We start from the raw sequence: 20,579 nt of genomic DNA, 5'->3' as shown, positions 1-20,579 counted from the left end.
GGTGCGCACAGATGGAGGATTTACCCCTTGCTGTTAAGGACAGAGCCGTGTGGGCCCCGAGGGCGCGGGGGTGTGGGGATGGGGTGGCGAAGCCTCGCCCGCTGAGGCAGCCCAAGATGGCGCCGGCTCCTTCCCGCCTCGGGACTGCGCGAGGTGACGTCACGTGAGGCGCCGCGAGCTGCGCGCTCCTCGTCACGTGACGGCGCACTGACGTCACACGCGCGGCGTCTCCTGCCGGTAAGCGGCGGCCGCGGGCTGAGGCGGGTGAGGGGACGGCGGGGCCTAGGGTGGGGAAGGAACGGGTCGGGTAGACCGCTGAGCCCGCGCCGGGGCTGCCCGGGCGAGCGGCTGAGGCCGGCGAGGCCTGTGGCGAGAGGGTTAGGTGAGGGTTGCTGAGCGCTCTTCGGCGCGCCGCCCGGTGCCGGGGCTGTGAGGAGGTGACCCAGTGGTGTACCCGCAGGTTGTTCCGTCCCTTCCCGAGCTGCGTGTGGTAAAACACGCGGATTCCATGTCTTTCCTTGTAAGTAAACCCGAGCGGATTAGGGTGACTGTTAAACACCTTACTTCCCTTCGTTAGCCGCCTGCCTTGCGCGTGTGCGCGGGAGGAGCCGCGGCGGGGCCGGCCTCCTACAAAGCACCTGAGAGCCTCGTTAACACCAGGCTGAGGATACGGTGTGCGGGCGAGGGGCAACAAAACCAACAAACCTCGCGCTGAAATCCTTTGCTTGCACATAGCCGTGTCTCCTTGGTGTGTGGTGCCAAAGCTTTGCGTGGCCACACGTTGCCCCAAGTAACAAAAAGCACCGTAACGCTGATCCCTTTCTGCCTCACACCACCTACGGTTTCTGCTACTGTGTGTGTGGGTTTTTCCCCTAAACTAAGCTTAAAAAGCAAAACACAATGTAACATCTGTCTTGAATTCTGTGTCTTTGAGCAAGCAAGTTTCATATTAGAAAACCACTTTTAATGCCTTAAAATGCTTTTGTTCTATTTGAGACTCTCTAGTGCTTTCCAGGACTGCCTTCCCTTGCACTAAACAACATAAGCTTATTCCTTTTTCACTCCTTTTACCAAGTAGACAAATTCTGCATGACCTAATGCTTGCTGTGACTTTGAAGCATGAATTCTGGAAGAGAACAACAGCTTTAAAACATCTGTGTTCCAATTTGACATTCAGTCCATTGATGTGTAACCAAAGTTCTCCAAGTCACCACCTGGTTGTAAACCAGTTGAAAGCTTTTTTTACACCTATTACACCCAAGCAAACTACTTTTATTTGCCTATAGAAAGGAGCTGTAGCATGCTTAGCGTTGTTGCTATATGTGCATGTATACAAATTCATGTTGGAATGATCTCAGCCTGTGTGCCTGCCATGGTAATGGCACAAGAAGGAAGGATATAACTGACATTGCAGCTAATCAGTGTCAGACACTGTGGAATGGCTTGAAGTATTCTCATTCTCTTATGGGTTTTTTTGTGGGAGAGGGGGAAAAGAAACTTGTCTCTAGGTGAAATAACTGATTATTGAGGGGATTTTTCTTTCTTTCAGCGGTGGGTGTCTGAAAAGTTCATTGTTGAGGGCTTAAGAGACTTTGAACTGTTTGAAGGTAAGTTTTCCTCTCACTAGTTGATGCTATTAGATATATTTTAGCTGTGAGGCCTGCTAATTTGCGGGTGAATATGAATCTTTATAGTAAAAGAGATGAATAAATCTGCTTGTAGCACCAGATCTGGTCATTCCAACTGACTCATTATATAAAGTTAAGATGCAATTGTCTAAGATCTAACAAGTTTCTTTAGAAATCAGTTTCATGTTGGTGGCAGGACTATTTTCAGACCCTGCATTCTGTATTTCTTTGCATAACCACTGATTTTTTTTTTCCTATGCAAAAGGTAAGATTTGGGATTGGGAGGATGAATTACCTGTTTCCAAGTTAAAATGGGGTTTAAAACACTGATGATAGTTCCCCAATGTTCCTGCAGGAGCCATTTCTCTTCTGCTTTGTGCAGAATGACCAAAATTGACCTCTTGGATACAGAATTCCTGACTAGTGCATGGAAAGCAATCAGAGCATAGGAAAGAGATCTAGATCTTGAGCTTCCAGGGGGAGTGGGAGAAGGCTAAGGAAGGGGTAACCTGCTGGAAAGCAGCTGCATGGAAAAGGACCCGAGAGTTCTAGCGGGCAGCAAATTAAACATGAGCAGCAACGTGCCCTCGTGGGCAAGAAGCCAATGGCATCCTGGGGGTATCAAGAAGAGTGTGGGCAGCAGGGCAAGGGAGGTTCTGCTCCCCCTCTGCTCTGCCACATCTACTGAGGCCTCATGTGGAGTCCTGTGTCCAGTTGTGGGCTCCCCAGCTGCAGAGGGACAGGGAAGTGCGAGAGAGAGGCCAGCACAGGGCCACCAAGATGCTCAGGGCACTGGAGCATCTTCCTGCTGAGGAAAGGCTGTGGGCCCTGGGGCTGTTCAATCTGGAGAAGAGGAAGGCAGAGGGGAGACCTTAGTAACACTTATAAGTACCTAAAGGGTTGATGTCAGGAGGAGGGGGCAACACTTTTTTTGTGGTGGCCAGTGACAAGTCAAGGGATGATGGGATGAAGCTGGAACACCAAAAGTTCCATTTAAACATAAGGAAAAGATCTTTCAGTGCTGAGGTGAGGGACCCTGGCCCAGGCTGCCCAGGGAGGGTGTGGAGGCTCCTTCTCAGCAAGTTCCCAAACCCACCTGGACATGTTCCTGTGCCTCCTGATCAAGGGGAACCTGCTTTAGCAGGGGATTGGGCTGGATGAGCTGTGGAGGACCCTTCCAACCCCAACCGTTGTGGGATTCTGTGATTTTTCTCTAAATAAACTTTAGATGGTTTCTTTTGTATTTAAACAAAGTAGAGGTGCCATTTTTGAATGCATTTACAGCTGTAATTAAAAGCATAAATGCCATTTCTGTTGGCTATTGAATTCCCTCATACTCCAGTTGGATTCTTTTTAATGCTACAACCTTATGTGTAAATTAAACATGTCTGAAAGCAATTGTTGTATAAATTTGGTATCAAAAAAGTATCAACACAGGCTTATTTTACTCAGTTGTTCCAACTGTCTCTTTAATGTGCACACATCTGGTGAACGATTAATTTCTTTTCTCCAGAGCAGCCTCCGGGTGACTCTTGGAGAAAAGTAAGTGACTTTTGCAGGCTGTGGTGCTGTGGTTCATTGCATGTAGATTATTCCTTGTGGAAGTTTTGAGTTCTTTTCTTTTAACCTTAGTTCTATATTTCATCTCAATATTTAGCTCTACAAATGGTGGAAACAAGTTTCACCCTGGAGCAGAGATTTTGGTGTGTGGTTGTTTTTAAACGAAAGGTGACAAGTCAAAGCTTTAAACTTCCTCTCTTATATTTATGTTTTCATTCCCCTCAAGCCTCCCAAGGGCCTGATTTTTCCAGTGATGCTAATCTCTTATGACTCTCTCCTAGAGTAAAAGGAAGAGGTTAGTCTGTGGGACTTGAGAAAACTAGGCCTCCAAACCCTTCAGAACACCTCAATTCTAATTTCCTTTTCTGCTTCATGTACCATGAGAAAAGGTCTGATAAAGGGCATTTGCTGTTGATGAAGAATGAAGTGGAAACAAAAAATGAGCTGGAGTGAGTTCCAAATGTCAGGAGGAGTTAATGTGCTAGAAATTTGAGAGAACTAAATCTCATCTTAGACACTAAAGAAATTTGTTTTCCCATTAGGATGCTCTCCCTTTGCCTTTGGAAATTTGAGGGGAGTTGGAAGGTAAAATAGAACTTGCAAATATGTTGAAGTTTAAGCAAAATCCTGCTTGGAAAGATTGATGTGTAAATAAAGCAGGTAGCTTTCTGTCAGATGTAGTGAAGAAAAGCTGACAGGCTTAAGAATGCTATGTGCTGTGGGGTCTCTGTTTTTTTTTCCCACTTCCTGTAAGCACCTAATGCTTTGCAGTTAAGTTTTTGCTTTCATTTGAAGCTTTTCTTTTCATGTGTGTCTAATCTTCATATCTTTAAGTTGGTTCATCACTTCTACCATTCAGCTAAGTGGCCTTACCACAGACAAGCAGCTGAAAGCCAGAAGCTCCAGCACTAGCCAGGAATATTGGCTGCCACAGTGCTAGAAAGTGTTAGGAGTTGCTCACTGTCTAAAAATAGTGCCTTGTGGGCTGGAGGATCACAAGTCTGCTTTGTAAAAAAAAGAACTTGTGCAATTGCCTTGCTTGATTGCTGCTTTTTGATATTAGAAGCTTTCCTTAGATGGCCTTTTGCTCAGGCAAGAGAATGGCGGAGTAAGAAGCTTTGTAATTCGGGGGAGAAAGGTAGTACTTAAACTATCCTGGGGAATAGTGACTGGCCTCATCCAAATATTCCTAAAGAAATGGGAGCTTGCAGTAATTAAGAAACTACCTGTTACAGGGCTTGAAACACAGATGTCTGGATCTTCTGAAATGAGGCATCTCCTGGATTTCAATTGATCGGTAACCATTGTAACAGCAATTAAACTCTCTCTTCTATATTCACTCACTGTCATATGAGGTATATGATTGTAGGAAGGAGCAGATGATGGTTTTTTTCCAGCATGTGATCATTTCTTTTGATCTGACTTGATGGTTTTGTTTTTCCCCCCCCCAGACAAATGAAGCGAGCTCCGAGTCGATAGCTTCTTCCCCTAAAAGGGACACCATGAGCAACTTCCTACCAGACAGCAGCTGTTATGAGTTGCTCACTATCATAGGTAATAACTGCTTATAGATTGGAGGATCAGAAGCCTGCTTTGAGGAGAAAAGAACTTGTGCTAATTACTTGGCTTCTTCTTGATTGATTGCTGCTTTTAGATTGCTTTAATAAGGAGCACTGAGATGTCAATCCAAAACTGCTCCCCCTCTGCTCTGCCCTCCTGAGGCTGCACCTGGAATATTGTGTCCAGTGCTGGGCCCCTCAGTTCCAGAAGGACAGGGAGCTGCTGGAGAGAGTTCAGTGCAGGGCCACAGAGATGCTGAAGGAAGTGGAGCATCTCCCTTGTGCTGAAAGGCTGAGGGAGCTGGGGCTCTGCAGCTTGGAGAAGAGGAGCCTGAGGGGTGACCTCATTCATGTTACAAACACATCAAGGGTGGGTGTGAGGAGGCTGGAGCCAGGCTGTGCTCAGTGATGGCCAATGATAGGACAAGGGGCAATGGGTACAAGCTGGAACAGAAGAGGTTCCAAAGCAACACAAGGCAGAATTTCTTCCCTGTTGAGCTGAGGGAGCACTGGAAGGGGCTGCCCAGATGGGCTGTGGAGTCTCCTTCTCTGGAGACATTCCAACCCAGCTGGATGAGTTCCTGTGTGCCCTACTCTAGGTGGTGCTGTTCTGGCAGGGGAGTGGGACTAGATGATCTTTTGAGGTCCCTTCCAGCCCTTGAGATTCTGTGTTTCTGTCCTCTTTGATTTTTATGTTTGCTTTAATAAAAAACACATAAGATGCCCATCCCAAAGGCTTCCAACTGAAAGAGGCCTGTGGTGGCATAATGATACTGAGTGTGAAGTACAAAGTCAGCAGAAGCAGCCTGAAACCCTCTCCCTGTCCTCGATGGGACTGCAAATCTAATAATTTCTATCTCAGTTCTGAACCTGGAAGTTCATATTCCTGGCTGGGAGGATTTCTCTGGATGTCAAGGAAGGCAGTGTTTGATGGAACAGTAATCTTTTTCATGGGGGCCAAAAATAGTTTCAGTCAATGAGTGTGAAGATTATTTAAAGGTCAAGGAATGGAGGAGTTGTCCAGAAGTGTGTGGTTCCAGAAGTATTGCTGAAGCTCTAATGCCTTTTTCTTTCAGGCAGAGGCTTTGAAGATTTAATGGTGGTGAACCTGGCTAGGTATAAACCCACAGGAGGGTATGTCACAGTCAGAAGAGTGAACCTGGAGGCTTGCACCAATGAAATGGTCACGTTCTTGCAGGTAACACAAATCCCTTTGTACCATAATGAAACTTTAGGAGAGGACAGATAGCAAGAGCAGTGCTTTCTCAATACTATATCCCTATTTCTATATTTACTAAATTGAATCGAAGTAACCTTTTCTTTACTTTTAGGGGGAACTCCATGTTTCCAAACTCTTCAACCACCCTAACATCGTGCCATACAAAGCAACTTTCATAGCTGACAACGAGCTGTGGGTGGTGACATCTTTCATGGCCTACGGTAGGTGCAGAGGGAATACCTTTGTCTGATCATCATATTCTGTGAAATTCAATTTAACAGGTGGTTTGTTTCTTTTCAGGTTCTGCAAAAGATTTAATCTGTACCCATTTCATGGATGGAATGAGTGAACTGGCCATTGCATACATCCTCCAAGGTGTACTCAAAGCACTGGACTACATCCACCATATGGGCTATGTACATAGGTGATAAACCAGTCATCCTTTTTTCTTGTGTTGCAGAAATCCTGCTCAGCATCAGAGCAGAGTGGATAGTCGGGAGAGATGTGGAGCACATGAGCAAGCTTTGTATTACTTTGCTGTTTAGATCAAGTCAGTTTGATACGTGGGATATTAATCATGATATCATTTGATGAAAGTTTCACTGTGCAACAAGCTTATCCCAAGGACCACTGTGTAGCTAAAAATCACAGTTGCAGCCCACAAGGCTCACTTGCAGTGTTCAGATACTCTCCAAACTGAGACTGACAGGGCCATGGGAGGATTTGCCCTTTTGCTCTTGAAGGTCCTGGGTCCATAACTTTAGTTCCTGCCCCAGAAAGATTCACTGGAACCCTGCAAAATAGGGGAGTAGAGTCCTGTCCATGCTTGTAGAAGTGGTTTTGCACAGAATTCAGGATGGTTCTGGCCCAGGCTGCCCAGGGAGGATGTGAAGGCTCCTTCTCTGGAGGTTTTCAAACCCACCTGGACACGTTCCTGTGTGACCTGATCTAGGTGGGAGCTGCTTCTGCAGGGGAGTTGGACTGGATGAGCTCTAAAGGTCCCTTCCAACCCCTGCCATTCTATGATTCTTGGGAGTCTCACTTTGTTTCTGTTTAGTACTACAACTTCTTTCTAAGTCCCTGTCTCCACTTCTTAGCATGTTTTCCCTCTCCTCTGATACATCCCTCTGTTGTGAGGGTAAACTCTAGGTTAATAGTTACTACATCTTGTTTTATTCCACATGCTGTAAAAGGAATTCAGCTTACCCATAACTCCTTCGTAGTACTTTTTCCCACTGAATCCTCCTGAGTAAGCTGGGAAGGACTTAATTCCTTTGAAACCAGAGAACCTGACTTGTTTTTTTTCCTTGCTTTCAGGAGTGTTAAAGCCAGCCACATCCTGATCTCTGTGGATGGCAAAGTGTACCTCTCCGGCCTGCGAAGCAACCTCAGCATGATCAACCACGGGCAACGGCTCAAAGTTGTTCATGACTTTCCCAAATACAGCATCAAAGTCCTGCCTTGGCTCAGTCCTGAAGTCTTGCAGCAGGTTTGTTTGAAGAACACTGCCAGTTTTTAGTGAGATCTCTATAATTTCCTGAGTTCTTAAGGCATAGTCAGGGGTGTGGGGGTGGCCACAACAAGGGTTGTGTTTCCTCCTGGTGAGCTCTTGTCCTTTTTTTTCCTATCTATTTTACCTTAAAACCGGTGATCCCTGGCAAGGGGAAGCTGTATCAAATTGCTTCTATCAAAAGGAGCAATTGCTGAGAAGCCCATGTTAAAACATTGTCTTTACTTTCCCTCCAGAAAAAAAAGTGAACATAAGGGGAGAGGCTAAAGGAAACACATTTGGGGTGGGCACAGGGCAAGTGGGTAGAATCTGATCTATTAGATTAAATACTTTTCTTGTAGGCACCTCTGCAGATTCTCCCATTAGCAAATTGTTCCTTTAGATCCCAGTTCCCCAAAGGTAGATGCCATCCCTACCAGCTGGCTGATTTCAGTCAAATAAACGTTACCCTCAGTTGTGTTTTAACAAACAGAAACCCCAGCACCACAACAAACCAGCTTATATTCAACTTGTACTATTTCTGCTCTGATCATTTGGCTTTGCTGTTGTACACATTGACACCACCACCCCCCCCCCCCTTTGGGTATTGCCCATGTAATCCTGTTGATGGAAAAACTTATCTACACAGGAATGCAGATAAGCAGGCACTTCTAAGGTAACAGGTCCCTATCAGGTGTGGTATGTAACTCTTGCAGTTTGATCCTCATTCAAATGAATACTTACTTAATCAATAGGTGTTTGAGTTATTTGCAAGTGCTTAGCTAATTGATTGAACTATTACTAGGTGATTAACAAGTGCTTAACTACTTATTGTGATGATGTTAATTAAAATAATTGTGTATCTGCAACAATCCCAAGGCTGATTTTGCTTTCTCATCTAGAATCTGCAAGGTTATGATGCAAAATCTGACATCTACAGCGTGGGGATAACAGCCTGTGAGCTGGCAAATGGACATGTACCATTTAAAGACATGGCTTCTACTCAGGTAAGGTCTGAAAGGATGTATGAACCCTCTCTACAGCTACCTGAAAAAGGGTTGGAGGGAGGTGGAGGTTGATTTCTCCACTAATGAATTATAGGACAAGAGGAAATGGCCTCAAGTTGCCTCAGGGGAGGTTTAGATTGGAGCTGAGGAAGAACTTTTTCCCTGAGGGGGTTGTTAAGCATTGAAACAGGCTGCCCAGGGAGGTGAGGGAATCCCAGTCCCTGGAGAGACTGTAAAGGCACATAGCTGAGGTGCTGAGGGCCATGGACTCCAGGAGCTTCAAGATCTTTTCAAAATGATTCTATGAAAGCCTTTCCTTTCTCATCCTTCATCCTGGCATGTGGAACTGCTTTGCTGCACTGGGATGTGAAGCCAAAAGGCTGCCATACCTCCCTGAATGGGGCATTTCAACTATCTGGCCTTTGTCTGTGTGATGTTCCATCCATCCTTTCTCTTCCAGATGCTCCTGGAGAAGATGAATGGGACTGTTCCCTGTCTTCTGGACACCACCACCATCCCTGCTGATGAGCTGAGTATGAAAACCTCCCGTTCAAGTGCTAATTATGGGATGGCTGAGAGCATGGCCACCAGCAATGTGAGAGCAGCCAACGGGGAGCCAAGCCTGCACCCCTACCTTCGGACCTTCTCCACCTACTTCCACAACTTTGTAGAGCAATGTCTGCAGAGGAACCCTGATTTCAGGTAAGGCCCAAGTAAAGCTGCTCCTCACAGACCTTCACACTATTCTAAGGGCCTTAGTTTAAGAAACCCTTAGTTTTCCTTCCAAAAGCATAGAGCAGTTAGGATATGCTTCATAGGTTGAGAGGAACAATCCAAGGATGGAAAATGAGCAGTGTTAAGGCTTTGAGGACTTTCTGGAAGCAAGGCTCTTTGAGGAGTTAAGAGTGGTGTTACACATCAGGAGAATAAACAACTTGAATTTCTGCTCTCTGGGAGACTGGTTTACCCAGTTTCCATTCCTGTCAGTGTCTGCTGTTGAAAATGAGGATGAGAAGTTAAGAATGATGGATGGACACTTTCCTGTGGGACCTGCTTTAGCAGGGAGGTTGGGCTGGATGATCTCTATAGCTCCCTTCCAACCCCCACCATTCTGTGATTCTATGAAGTGATGGAGAGCTGTATTCTCTGGAATAAGCACAAGGTTGTCTTTAAGCCACAATGAACTTCTGTAGCGTGCCACACCGTTCAGAAACTGTCCCTTTGACCAAGTGCTGGGGTCTGTAAGTAGGTGACTTATGCAGAAGGTTGAACATCAAACATCACCTGAACATAATGAAACAGCAGTACTGATTACAACAGGGAGATTGCTGAGAGAGGGGAAGGAGGATGAACCCTGGGCTTTTCTTTCTTCCACCACCCCCCACCTGACTTTAAACACTAATGAGGGGTCGTGTGCTTGTTTTATTCCCTTCTCCAGGCCGAGCGCAGGCACTCTGTTGACTCACCCCTTTTTCAAGCAGGTAAGGAACTCATTTCATCTGCAAGGCAAAAACACTGGTTCCTCTGTAGTTGGTGTCTTGGTGCATCACTGAACTTGAGGGTGGGAATGTCAAATTGTATTTTCTGTCATCTCAAAGAATGAAGTTAGTTTGCTACACTCCTAGTGCAGCTTGGTGATGTTCATGTTCTCCTGGGAGGTGGATGGCCCAGGCTGCCCAGGGAGGGTGTGGAGGCTCCTTTCTCTGGAGGTTTCCAAACCCACTTGGACATGTTTCTGTGCCCCCTGATGGAGGGGAACCTGCTTTAGCAGGAGCTTGGGCTGGATGAGCTCTGGAGGCCCTTCCAACCCCAGCCATTCTATGACAAGGTGCTGGTCTATTAAGGCACACAGCTGAGGTGCTGAGAGCCAAGAGTTAGTGATGGGCCTGGCAGTGTGAGGACAGGAGCTGGCCAATGGCATCCTGGGAGGCATCAAGAAGTGTGGGAAGCAGGGCCAGGGAGATTCTGCTCCCCCTCTGCTCTGCCATATATGCTGAGGCCTCATCTGGAGTCCTGTGTCCAGTTGTGGGCTCCCCAGCTGCAGAGGGACAGGGAAGTGCTGGAGAGAGGCCAGCACAGGGCCCCCAAGATGCTCAGGGCACTGGAGCATCTTCCTGCTGAGGAAAGGCTGTGGGCCCTGGGGCTGTTTAGTCTGGAGGAGACTGAGGGGGGAGCTCATTAAAGGTATTCGAAAAGTAGATGTCAAGGGGATGGGACAACACTTTGTAGTGTCCAGTGACAGGACAAGGGGTGATGGGATGAAGCTGGAAGACAAACAGTTCCACTTAAACACAAGGAAAAACTTCTTTACTGTGAGTGTGAGGGACCCTGGCCCAAGCTGCCCAGGGAGGGTGTGGAGGCTCCTTCTCTGGAGGTTTCCAAACCCACTTGGACATGTTTCTGTGCCCCCTGATGGAGGGGAACCTGCTTTAGCAGGAGCTTGGGCTGGATGAGCTCTGGAGGCCCTTCCAACCCCAACCATCCTGTGACTCGATTATGAAGATCTTTTCCAACCATCATCATTCTGTGATTCGATGCAAACCCTCAGTGCAGGGTGAGGGGGAAAAGAGAAAGCTGCCTTCTTCCTTTCAGCTTGTACCGACCCAGAGTGGTGCTGGCTTTGAGGGGCAGCCCTTGGGGGAAGCATTTCAGCAGCCGCTTTTCTCTCCTCTGGCTGCAGATCAAGCACCGTGTGTCCGAAGCGCTGCCCGAGCTGCTGCGCCCCGTCACTCCCATCACCAACTTTGAAGGGACATGGCCTCAGGATCCCAGTGGCATTTTTGGGCTGGTGTCAAACCTGGAGCAGCTAGATGTGGATGACTGGGAATTCTAGAGGGGGGAAAAAAAAGCAACCCCACCAGAGACTTATTACCTGGTTGTGGACATTGTAATTTATTGGTCCTGTTCATCAAAGATGACGAATGTTGCACGTAGAAGAGTTTACAGGTCCTTGGGAAGGAACTTTGCAACTGCCTGTTTACTTCAGTAACCTGAAAACAAAAAAGGCCAGACCTGAACTGGGAAAGGAACAACCCCTAAGGACCAAGAGCACCGACTTCATGCAGCTGAGCACAGGTAGATCACTGAGATGGGGTTGAGTCTGTTTTAGCCCTTATTTATGTTGTTCTAAAAAAAGAAATCACTGGCTTCCTCCTCTCACGGTTGAATGTTGCATCATCCTCCCCTCTTTGGTTCTTTCTCTTTTAAGGGTGCCTTAGAGTGAAGGGGAGGGAGAGGCAGCTCTTAATTTTGGGCATTCTCTTCGAGCTACTCCAATTACTGTTACAGTGTTGGCACAGGACAAGTTCTAGGATGGGGGAAAAAAAGGGATGATGATGTTCTTTGTCAGTGCTTTGTGATGGAAAAGGGGAGATGAAAGCCCATTCCCTTCCAGGCACACTTGCTGCATTGGGCATTGCTCTGTACCACTGGGCTGCTTCTCTTTCAGTGCTAGAGAGAGCTTTTGAAGACTCCTCCGAGTCAGACAGGGCACTGCAGCCCATTTTTTTCCCCCCCTCCTTCCATGAACTGGGCTGGTTTCACAGCCCCTGACACTCACCAGCTTGTTCAGTGACTTACCCTGGCCCTGAGGATAAACCAAGCTGACTTTGATGTGAAATCCTCTTGCTCACAACTCCCTTGAACATCCTGTACAGAATTATCTCTCCTTTGCTGTTCAGCCTTCCCCCACTGCCCAGCTAAAAGCTTCCTCCTCTTGATTGGTGGCTGTGACCATCCTGCTGCTGCAGCAGCTCTTCCATGGTTGTCTGGCTTTTGGAGGTGGATTTAAGGCTTTTAGTTTAACCCTTTCCAAGGACTGGAGGTGCTTGATGTCTTTCTACTACTTTAGTGAAGCACTGAGAATCCAATCCTGGAGGTGTGAGGGATGGCAACAGTGGTGCTGCCAACAGGTCCTTATATTTATAAACTGTACTTGAAGCCCCAGTTTGTTATTCCAGGGTTGGGTTTGGGGTGTATTTTTTTTGCCAAAACAAACTCTTTCTGAAGTTGTTGTTTTTTAAAGTCTGCTGGTGCTAGAAGATGCTGCAGAAGGTCCCAAATGATGCCACAGGCTTGTGGTGCAGACTTTGAACTCATTTCCTTCCTTAAGGCACTTCATTTTCTAGCTTGAAGGCTGCAGCTTGTGAGAATCTTTCATTCTGGACAGGGACTGAAGTGTTGGTACTTAGAGAAGGGGAAAAAAAAGCCAGAGTCCAACTCCCAACATGAATACTGAGGGCTGAGTTAGTGAGAGATTGCTGCTGTTGGGTTTCCTCACCCAAGAGGGGCGATCCGGGAGGTGTGGGGTGATTCAGGAGGTGTTGCCCACTGCAGTTCTAAGCCTCTTGTGAACAATAAGAAGCAAAAAGCAGGCAAAGACAGGAGGGAACACACTGAGCTCCACTAAATCCCCAAGAACTGCAGCACTCCCAGGCTGCTTTCCCCCTAAGTTGGCATTTTTAGGGTGAAGGATGAACTCAGTACAAGCTATTTCTCATCCTCTTCCCTTTCAGCTCCCTCTGTGCTCAGAGATCACAAACATGACGTCTGAGCTGGCTTGATGCTCAAAGCAGCAGGGACAGTGTCAAGTTAGTGAAACAGCAGCACCTTGATCAGAAAAAAAAAGTGATGAAGTAACCAAACATAGGGGATGGTGCTGCTGGAGTCTGACCTTATCTGCTCTGGCTCCTGGCTCAGCTCACACAGCTGAGTCCAGCACAGGCAGGAGCTGCTGGTTAGATACAAACAGCTGCTGGGAGGGTGGTTTTTTAACTCCCCCATGAAAGCTTTATTTATCTAGATACAAAAAAACAAAGTGTTCTGCTATTGGGGAGCCTCTCTGGTGTCTGAATGCTGCCGCTGCTCCTCTTCTTCTTCTTCCTCTGCTTTGTGTTTCTCCAGTTTTGCCATGAGCTCTGAAAAAAACAGGGAAGAGGCAGGATGAGAGACTAAGCTGTCCTACACCAATCCTGGTCCTGTAAACACACCAGGGCAGCTGCCAAGACTCAAAAGGAGCTCCCACATCACTTCTCCCAGCTCTAGATCCATCAGGGTTGCAACTACAACCTCAGCCAAGCTCTGCCCACACTCCCTCCCATGGCCTTTGGAACTCCCCTCCAGGCCGGGAGCCGGTGCGTGCTGGCACTAGGAGGAGCTCAAAGCCTGGGAAAGGCTCCTCCTTCCTTCCTTCCCTCCCTCCCCCGCCGCTGCCCGTTACCTTTGGCGGGGTTGAAGACGCCGTTGGTTTGTTTATCACAGACGTAGCAGCGCTGGGATTTGCGATAGTGCTGGAGGGCACAGCTCTCACAGAAGTAGTGCCTGCACCTGAGGAGATAAACACATGCCACACTGCCCATCCCTGTGCCTAGGAGTTAGAAATAGCTATGTCCTCAGGGGATGCAGAAGAGAGGTGCATGCAGAGCTTCCTCTGCAAGATTGACCCCAGGAAGGGTGTTTCGGCATCACTCACTGCTGTGGAACAGTGGCACAGCCACCCCTGAGCTCTTCCAGACATCAGGTAACCCAGGGAAGGCAGCCAGCAGTGTGGGGCATCCCTGCTGCCCCTGATCTCCTCCTCACCCCTTGCCAGACTCTGCCTTCCCCACACTTCTGTTGCTCTGCTCATGCTAGGGCAGAGTTGCCATTCAGTGCCCAGGAGGAACCAAAGGCATAAAAAACAAGGGGAAAGATGATGGAATGAGGCAACAGCCATGGTGTTTGGACAATAAAAGCTTGAGATGCCTTCCAAGGAGATGCTCCAGCTGCAGCTGAGAGAGTCCCTGGTTAGTACAGACTTCCCCACTCACCAAAAAACCCACCACACCAGCAGACACTTTGCTTCCTCTTGCCCAACCCACTTACTTGGTGACCACGGGATTCTTGAAAGAACTTCTGCAGATGAAGCATTTGAAAGGCATATCCTCCTCATCACTGCTCACCTCATAGTTTTCATCTTCTGTAGAAGAGAAAGTTAAGCAACCCTAGAACCCAAAGCAGAGGCAGCCAGCCCAGCTCCTGCACGGGGCTTCAAATACTGAACATGGAGAGAGGATTAAATCTTTGCTGGAAACAATAGCAAATTGCTCTGGCATCTGGGTGTTGCTGATGTCAGTAACACGTGTGGGACTGAGACATAATTAGGTCTAAGAATCCAGTGTGCCTGTTGCTCATCTCACAAGAGCAAATCCTTTCCTCCCTCACCCACTCGCTGCTATAAAGAGACACAACCCTCCAGCCCTCTCCTCTTTTTCCCTTTGCTTCCAAAACCAGCTGCTAAGGTAATCCCCAGTTCTGCAATGCAGAATCTATTGTGTCTAACATCAATTTGAGCCATGGCCCACTGCAGTTAGTGAGCTGATATCCCCCTCTAAAATCAGGACCCTCAGCTAGGGAAAGGGGCAGCAGGGGGTGCTGCTGTACCATTGACTCCGTAGCAACCCTCGTCCAGCTCCCGTTCGATCTGCCAGCCGTGTTTGTAGTCAGAGCGGTCGTGGAGGAATTTGCAGCTGTCTGAGAAGCACAGAGGAAGAAGAATTAAGAGCCAGGCTGTAGAGGGGGAAGGGTTAACAGGAGACCTGAGCTTTTGCCCAGCAGAAGGGGAAGCCAGATTGCTTCCCCAAAGCTCCTGGAGATGGCACATGACCCATCTTGGGGTGACGGGCCATGAGGATCAGGGGGTTGGAAGAGCTTTGCTTATGAGGAAAGGCTGTAGGACCTGAGGCTGGAGAACAGAAAGCTGAGAGGGGTCCTCATCAACACTTCTAAGTACCTCTGGAGGTCCCTTTCCAAGCCCCACCACTGTGGGATTGTGTGATCACACTCATGTGTGACAGTGCCACAGGAGCAGATAATCCCATTCCTCAGTGGGCTGACACAAAGGATGAGAAGCTCCCCATGAAACAGCTTTGCCAACAGCATCACACACAGCAGCTTTGCATACAGGTGGCCTGTCAGGCACAGGATCACAAGCTGGATTGGATCCCCTTTCAGTTCTTTTTGAGATTCACTCACCTCCAAAGCCACAGAACCCAGTCTCTTTGTAGTCTTTGCAGATGTCAGGCTGATAGTCCCATCGGACTGTGGCCCTCAAATGCTCTGGAGCACGGATGGGGCCTTTCCTGAAAGGGTGGGAGAAGGCTCAGGTGAGCTGGGGGAGGGCCCTGGACAGAATCAACCAGAAACGACACAAACTACAAAGCTCAAGGGCTTTGGGGATGATGCCTGAGCTCCTCTGAGGTTCATTCCCAACCTACCTGACCATTCCTGAAGAGGCATTTCCCATAGACGTGTCCTTGGGCTTCACATACTTCTGGTAGTTGTTAATACCACGGTAAATTTTATCATCTTCCTTTCCTCTCAGCTCCTAAGAAAGCAAAAAGAAAGAAGAATAAAGGTCAGGAATGCTTCATGACACAGCTTTCACCAGTCTCCATTCCCAGCCCTTCCTTCCTTAAGAAAGCCAGAAAAATCCCTTTCTTTGCAAGGGGTTAAACTCTTGACTTCTCAAATTTCCAGGGAGGAAGAGATTCAAACTCTTCTTGAGGTGCAGATATTCCTGCTGCAGAACATCAGGGCTTGCAGAGCAAGGCTAAACTCACCTCCTGGATTTTCTGGCTACGTTCAAAGATGGCCTGAGCATCCTTCTCCTTCTCTGTGTCCAGTTCATACACTGCTGTGGCTCCCATGTCTTCTGGGCCAACAGGTTTCTGGAAAAAAACACAATAAAAACTTGTGAAAAGAGCAAAGAGAAAACCTAGACAAGAGCTGCCTTGGCTATCTGAAGGGGTTGGGCATAGACTAAGCACTAGACATGGGCTGTTGGAGCTTCTACCTGGCTTTGCACGTGCCAGTGAGAATCCTCCCCTCCTGGGCTAGTGCTTGCCCAGGTCAGTGTTCATTCCCCACCTCTCCCACCTTTGAGGCTGCAGAGTCAGAAACACTTGATCCTTACTTCCAGCTTCACTGGAAGCTGAACTCAGCTCTCCTGGGTTCAAACCTTTCCCCATCAGCCAGTCTCACCCACGCCCAGGATGTTGTGTCCCACTTTTGAACCCAATTGTGGGTGCCCCACGTTCACTTTTAATCCACTCATCTGCTTTAAATTCCTCTTGTAATGACCTGAACAGAGACACCTATTCCCAGGCTTTAGCAGAGCTCCAGGAACAGCTGCACACAAACCAAAGACTCATTACAGCCAGCCTCTGTTAAAACCAGAGGCACTTGGATTGGAAAAGAGCTTTAAACTCATAGAGTCCAAGCCCTACCACTAACTCATGGCCCTCAGCACCTCATCTGTGTATCTTTGGCATCCCTCCAGGGCTGGGGACTCCCTGGGACAGTGTCTGACAATCCCCTCGGGGAAAAAGTTCTTCCTCAGCTTAAATCTCAACCTCCCCTGGTGCAACTTGAGCCCATTTCCTCTTGTCCTGTCACTTTGTTACTGAAGAGAAGAGAACCAAACTCAGCTTAGGTGCCAAAAGCTTCTGCAGCTTCAAAGTTGTCCTCTCTCCTGTTCCCTTGCAGCACTGAGGGTTAACAATATGCTGCCCAATCGAAGGAGGAAATAATTACAGCAGCTTATACTCCTCTTCATCTCTAATGTGAGTACAAAGAATAAAGAAATAGGTCTGAAGAGGAAGATGTGTTGCTATCTGCTTTTAATCCTGCCCAAGCTCCTACTAATGGGCAAAACCTCACTGCATCAAGAGACAAATCTAGTGAGAAGAGCAATTGGAATGCTCAAACCTTCACAACTGATGTCTCTCCGCTCTAGATGGTAACAGGACACCCAGAACACGATATCAATCCCAAGAAAACAATCATCTCTGTCTCTCTGGTGGTCTTATTCCACCTCTAGTCACAAGGATAAAGATGGGAACACCTTCTAATCCACCTTGAATTCACCTGATTCAAGTGCTCCCTCTCCTGAATGGTTTTGGGTGACTTTGGGCAACTCCAGTGGCATCTTGGCATTTTAATTCTCACCTCTAAGAGGGAAAGGCCAAACTTAGATGTCTCCTGAGGATGGAGGAGGTAGCAGGAGAATAAACCTAACACAAGGTGGGTGTCAGGAGGATGGGGAGACACTTTTCTGTTGTAGTATCTAGTGCCAGGACAAGGGGTAACAGATAAAAGCTGGAACACAAAAGACTCTACTGGAACAGGAGGAGAAACTTGTTTGGTGTTGAACTGAGGGAGCCCTGGCCCAGGCTGCCCAGGGAGGGTGTGGAGGCTCCTTCTCACGAGGTTCTCAAACCTACCTGGGCCCCCTGATCGAGGGGAATCTGCTTTAGCAGGGGATGAGCTCTGGAGATCCCTTCCACCCCCCACCATCCTGTGATTCTATCACTCTGTGACAAAGTGCTTTGTCTATTAAGAAAGAGCCAAGAAGATGCATCTATAGATAAAAAAGAAGGAACAGCTGATCCCACAGAGGCAAATTGTCTCTCTCAAGCCAATCCAACGTGAGCCCACAGCCCAGAAGCCCATTCCTGCCCTATCCTTACCGCCGACCTTGTCGATTTGTAAGCGACTCCGATGTCCTTCGCTGGATCCTCATCCTCACTGCTGCTCAGTGCATACGTGGCTTTCTCCTTCGTGCATCTCCTGGTCTGAGGGGCAGCAAAACACCAGCCGTGAAGGATGGAAAGCTCACATATCACACCCAGCTCCAGCCCCTGCAGATGCCTCAGGGGCTTCCCCTACCTTCTGAATCATAGGGTTAGGAGTATCCCGCCGCCGTTCCTTCCTCACCACCGTGCTGCTCTCCTCACCGCTGCTCTCTGAGGGGTAAAAGCCCAGAGTGAGGGGGAACCCGAGGCAGCACCTCGGCGGAAAGGCCGGGGAAAAGCCCTTCACCGGGCAGCGCAGCGCTCCGGCTCAGCCTCCGCGAGGCCCGTCTCCCACCTCCCCACCACCAGCAGCCCTCACCCCGCTCCTGGTCGCTGCTGGGCCGCTTGCGCCGGCCCCTTCCCGCCCCTGGGCCCCGCTTCTTGAACACGAAGCCGCAGACGGGCCCTTCCTCCGCCATCTTGCCGCGCGCTGAGGCGGAGCGGCCGCCGCGCAGCGCCCTCTGGCGGCCGGAAGGACTCGGCGGGGCGGGAGAATGAAGGCGGGAGCTTGGAGGGGTCGGGTGAGGGAGTCCTGGGCTGACGAAGCCCCCTCGGGGCTCTCTGGGCCGCTCCCCTCTGCACACGCTGCGCCCCCGGGGTGGCATCTCGGCTCCTGCTCTCGGCCGTGTGATGATGGGTGAGGGCCGTTCCCCTCGCTGCCGCCCCCTTTCGTCGCCTCAGGGCTGTTGGCGCCTTCCCCGTCGCCATAACAACGGGCAAAGGAGCCCCCTCAGCATCGCCCCGGGCCCGCTCCGAGGGGTGTGCAGGATGGGACCCCAGCCCAGCACCACCCCAAACCCCCCTGCAGAGCTCATCCCCTGCTAAAGCAGGTTCCTCTCGCTCAGGGGGCACAGGAACGTGTCCAGGTGGGTCGTGAAGACCTCCAAGCAGCATCCACACCCTCCCTGGGCAGCCTGGGCCAGGGCTCCCTCAGCTCAGCACCAAAGGAGTTTCTCCTCCTGTTCCAGTGACACTGGTTGGGTTCCAGCTTTTATCCATCACCTCTTGTCCTGTCACCGGCCACCACAGAACAAAGTGTTCCCCCATCCTCCTGACACCCACCCTTTAGGTACTCATAAGCCTGTTCTTCTCTTCTCCAGACTACAGCCCAGGTCCCTGACATGGTTTGACATGACAGCCTTTTCTGGTAAGGGGGAAGGGGCTGTAAAGATGGCTCCTGTAAGAAGTTGCTCGCAACTCTCCCCAGCTCAGAGACAGACCCACTTCTGGGGCTGAGCCAATTAGACGCCTCCACAATCACTTTTTTGAGAAGAAGCCGGAAGGGGAAGTTTCTTCCTCCATCTTCTTTCCTTCTTCTGCCCCTTCTTCCTTCTTCTGGCTGGTGGTGGTGCAAGGAGTAGGAACGGTGAGAGAAACAACCATGCGGACTCCAAGGTCAGTGACGAAAGAGAGGAGGAGGTGTGCTGGAGCAGAGACTCCCCTGCATTCTATGGAGAGAACTGGTGAAGCTGAGATTTATTTGCATTTCTTTAAAGACCCCGCATCAGCGGTAGAGACTCATTTTGATAATGAGCCCGCATCAGGGGCAGACTTATTTTGCTAAAGCTGACCCCGGACCAGGGGCAGTGATTCACTTCATTAAAGGCCCCGAGCCAGGGACAGTGACTATGGCCAGAGGAGGCCGTGTTCTGAAGTAGGGGCCCTTTATCACTATGGCCGGAGCAGGCCTTGTCCTGAGAGAGGGACCCTGCAACTGCAGAAACTGCAACCGCGGTGAAGAATCCAAGCCAGAGATATTCACCAAGGACTGTGTCCCGTGTGAGGGACCCTGTATGGGCAGAAGCTGCAGCTGCTGGGAACAACCCACACCAGAGAAGTTTGTTAAGGACTATGTTCCGAGGGAGGAACCCCGTGTTGGAGCAGGGGAAGAATGCCAGGAGTCGTCCTCATCTGAGAAGACAGAAGCAGCAGAGCCCATCTGTGAGAGACTGACCACATCCCCCATTCCCTGCCCCCCTGAGCCATTGTGGGGGGAGGAGGTAGAGATATCGGGAGCAGTGAGCTGGGCCCGGGAAGAAAGGAGGGATGGGGGAGGGAGATCTTAAAGTGCTGGTTGTAATTTTCTCATCATCCTACTCCCTTTTTTTTTTTGCTTTTATTCTGTTCTGTTTCTTGTAGAATAAACTTTCCTACTTTCCTCTCTAAGTCGAGTACTGGAGTCTGTTTTGCCCAGAACCATAATTGGCAGTGAGCCCTCCCTGCCCTTGTCTCAATCCACAACAACCTTGCTTATCTTTTTTACTCCCATTTCACTGGGGCCTCTGCCATCCTAACGAGGGTGGGGGTGAATGGGGGCACCGAGCAAGAGACTGTCGTGGTGCTGCTGTGCTAGCTGGGCCAAACCACGACAGTCCCACAGCCTTTCCTCCTCACACAGATGTTCCATCCCCTGAGCATCTTGGTAGCCCTGTGCTGGCCTCTCTCTGTATGCCCCATGGCTGAGTGACAGGGTGAGCTCCCAATCCTCTCCTCCTCCAGCCCCCAG

The 20,579-nt window shown here is 49.2% G+C and overlaps 2 protein-coding genes across 13 annotated transcripts; one reads left to right on the top strand and one right to left on the bottom strand.

The window, feature by feature from the left end:
- The first annotated feature begins 98 nt into the window (after positions 1–98).
- LOC104563882 (STE20 related adaptor alpha) lies at positions 99–20,239 on the top strand. 10 transcript variants are annotated; one of them, XM_062016553.1, is made up of 12 exons: positions 107–237; positions 1,550–1,607; positions 4,424–4,485; positions 4,640–4,742; positions 5,824–5,945; positions 6,079–6,187; positions 6,267–6,390; positions 7,284–7,455; positions 8,358–8,462; positions 8,923–9,164; positions 9,901–9,943; positions 11,143–11,331. In XM_062016553.1, the coding sequence occupies exons 4-12, from the start codon at positions 4,691–4,693 to the stop codon at positions 11,293–11,295; spliced, it is 1,122 nt and encodes a 373-aa protein (XP_061872537.1). In that variant the 5' UTR covers positions 107–237; positions 1,550–1,607; positions 4,424–4,485; positions 4,640–4,690; the 3' UTR covers positions 11,296–11,331. The 10 variants fall into 10 exon arrangements, 9 of the variants coding, with proteins under 9 accessions (XP_061872534.1, XP_061872539.1, XP_061872537.1 ...); XM_062016558.1 differs by lacking the exons at positions 107–237; positions 4,424–4,485 and adding exons at positions 302–520; positions 3,142–3,170; XM_062016557.1 differs by lacking the exons at positions 107–237; positions 4,424–4,485 and adding exons at positions 302–544; positions 3,142–3,170.
- Positions 10,784–18,531, bottom strand: LOC133628396 (E3 ubiquitin-protein ligase RNF113A-like). Of its 3 annotated transcripts, XM_062016547.1 has the most exons (11): positions 18,393–18,531; positions 18,168–18,244; positions 17,969–18,073; positions 16,061–16,168; positions 15,716–15,825; positions 15,474–15,580; positions 14,883–14,972; positions 14,325–14,418; positions 13,681–13,787; positions 12,042–13,378; positions 10,784–11,452 (listed from the first exon to the last, which is right to left on the bottom strand). In XM_062016547.1, exons 1-10 carry the CDS (start codon positions 18,490–18,492, stop codon positions 13,287–13,289), a joined length of 990 nt encoding a protein of 329 aa, XP_061872531.1. In that variant the 5' UTR covers positions 18,493–18,531; the 3' UTR covers positions 10,784–11,452; positions 12,042–13,286. The 3 variants fall into 3 exon arrangements, with proteins under 3 accessions (XP_061872531.1, XP_061872530.1, XP_061872532.1); XM_062016546.1 differs by lacking the exons at positions 10,784–11,452; positions 12,042–13,378; positions 13,681–13,787 and adding an exon at positions 13,796–14,230; XM_062016548.1 differs by lacking the exons at positions 10,784–11,452; positions 12,042–13,378; positions 13,681–13,787; positions 18,168–18,244; positions 18,393–18,531 and adding an exon at positions 13,796–14,230 and having other exon boundaries at positions 17,976–18,059.
- Positions 20,240–20,579: the final 340 nt, after the last annotated feature.

This window comes from Colius striatus, chromosome W (assembly GCF_028858725.1).
Source record: "Colius striatus isolate bColStr4 chromosome W, bColStr4.1.hap1, whole genome shotgun sequence".
Lineage (NCBI taxonomy): Eukaryota > Metazoa > Chordata > Aves > Coliiformes > Coliidae > Colius > Colius striatus.
Note: the sequence above shows the minus strand (reverse complement) of the source record. Positions and strands in the feature narration are given on the sequence as shown.

Coding starts and splice junctions, on each gene's coding strand:
- LOC104563882 (XM_062016557.1), top strand. CDS start 509: ATGTCTTTCCTTGTAAGTAAACCCGAGCGGATTAGG. Junction 545..1,549: donor GTAAACCCGAGCGGATTAGG/GTGACTGTTAAA, acceptor TCTTTCTTTCAG/CGGTGGGTGTCTGAAAAGTT. Junction 1,608..3,141: donor AGACTTTGAACTGTTTGAAG/GTAAGTTTTCCT, acceptor TCTTTTCTCCAG/AGCAGCCTCCGGGTGACTCT.
- LOC133628396 (XM_062016546.1), bottom strand. CDS start 18,492: ATGGCGGAGGAAGGGCCCGTCTGCGGCTTCGTGTTCAAGAAGCGGGGC. Junction 18,074..18,167: donor CTAACCCTATGATTCAGAAG/GTAGGGGAAGCC, acceptor GCTGCCCCTCAG/ACCAGGAGATGCACGAAGGA. Junction 14,231..14,324: donor AAGAATCCCGTGGTCACCAA/GTAAGTGGGTTG, acceptor GGACTCTCTCAG/CTGCAGCTGGAGCATCTCCT.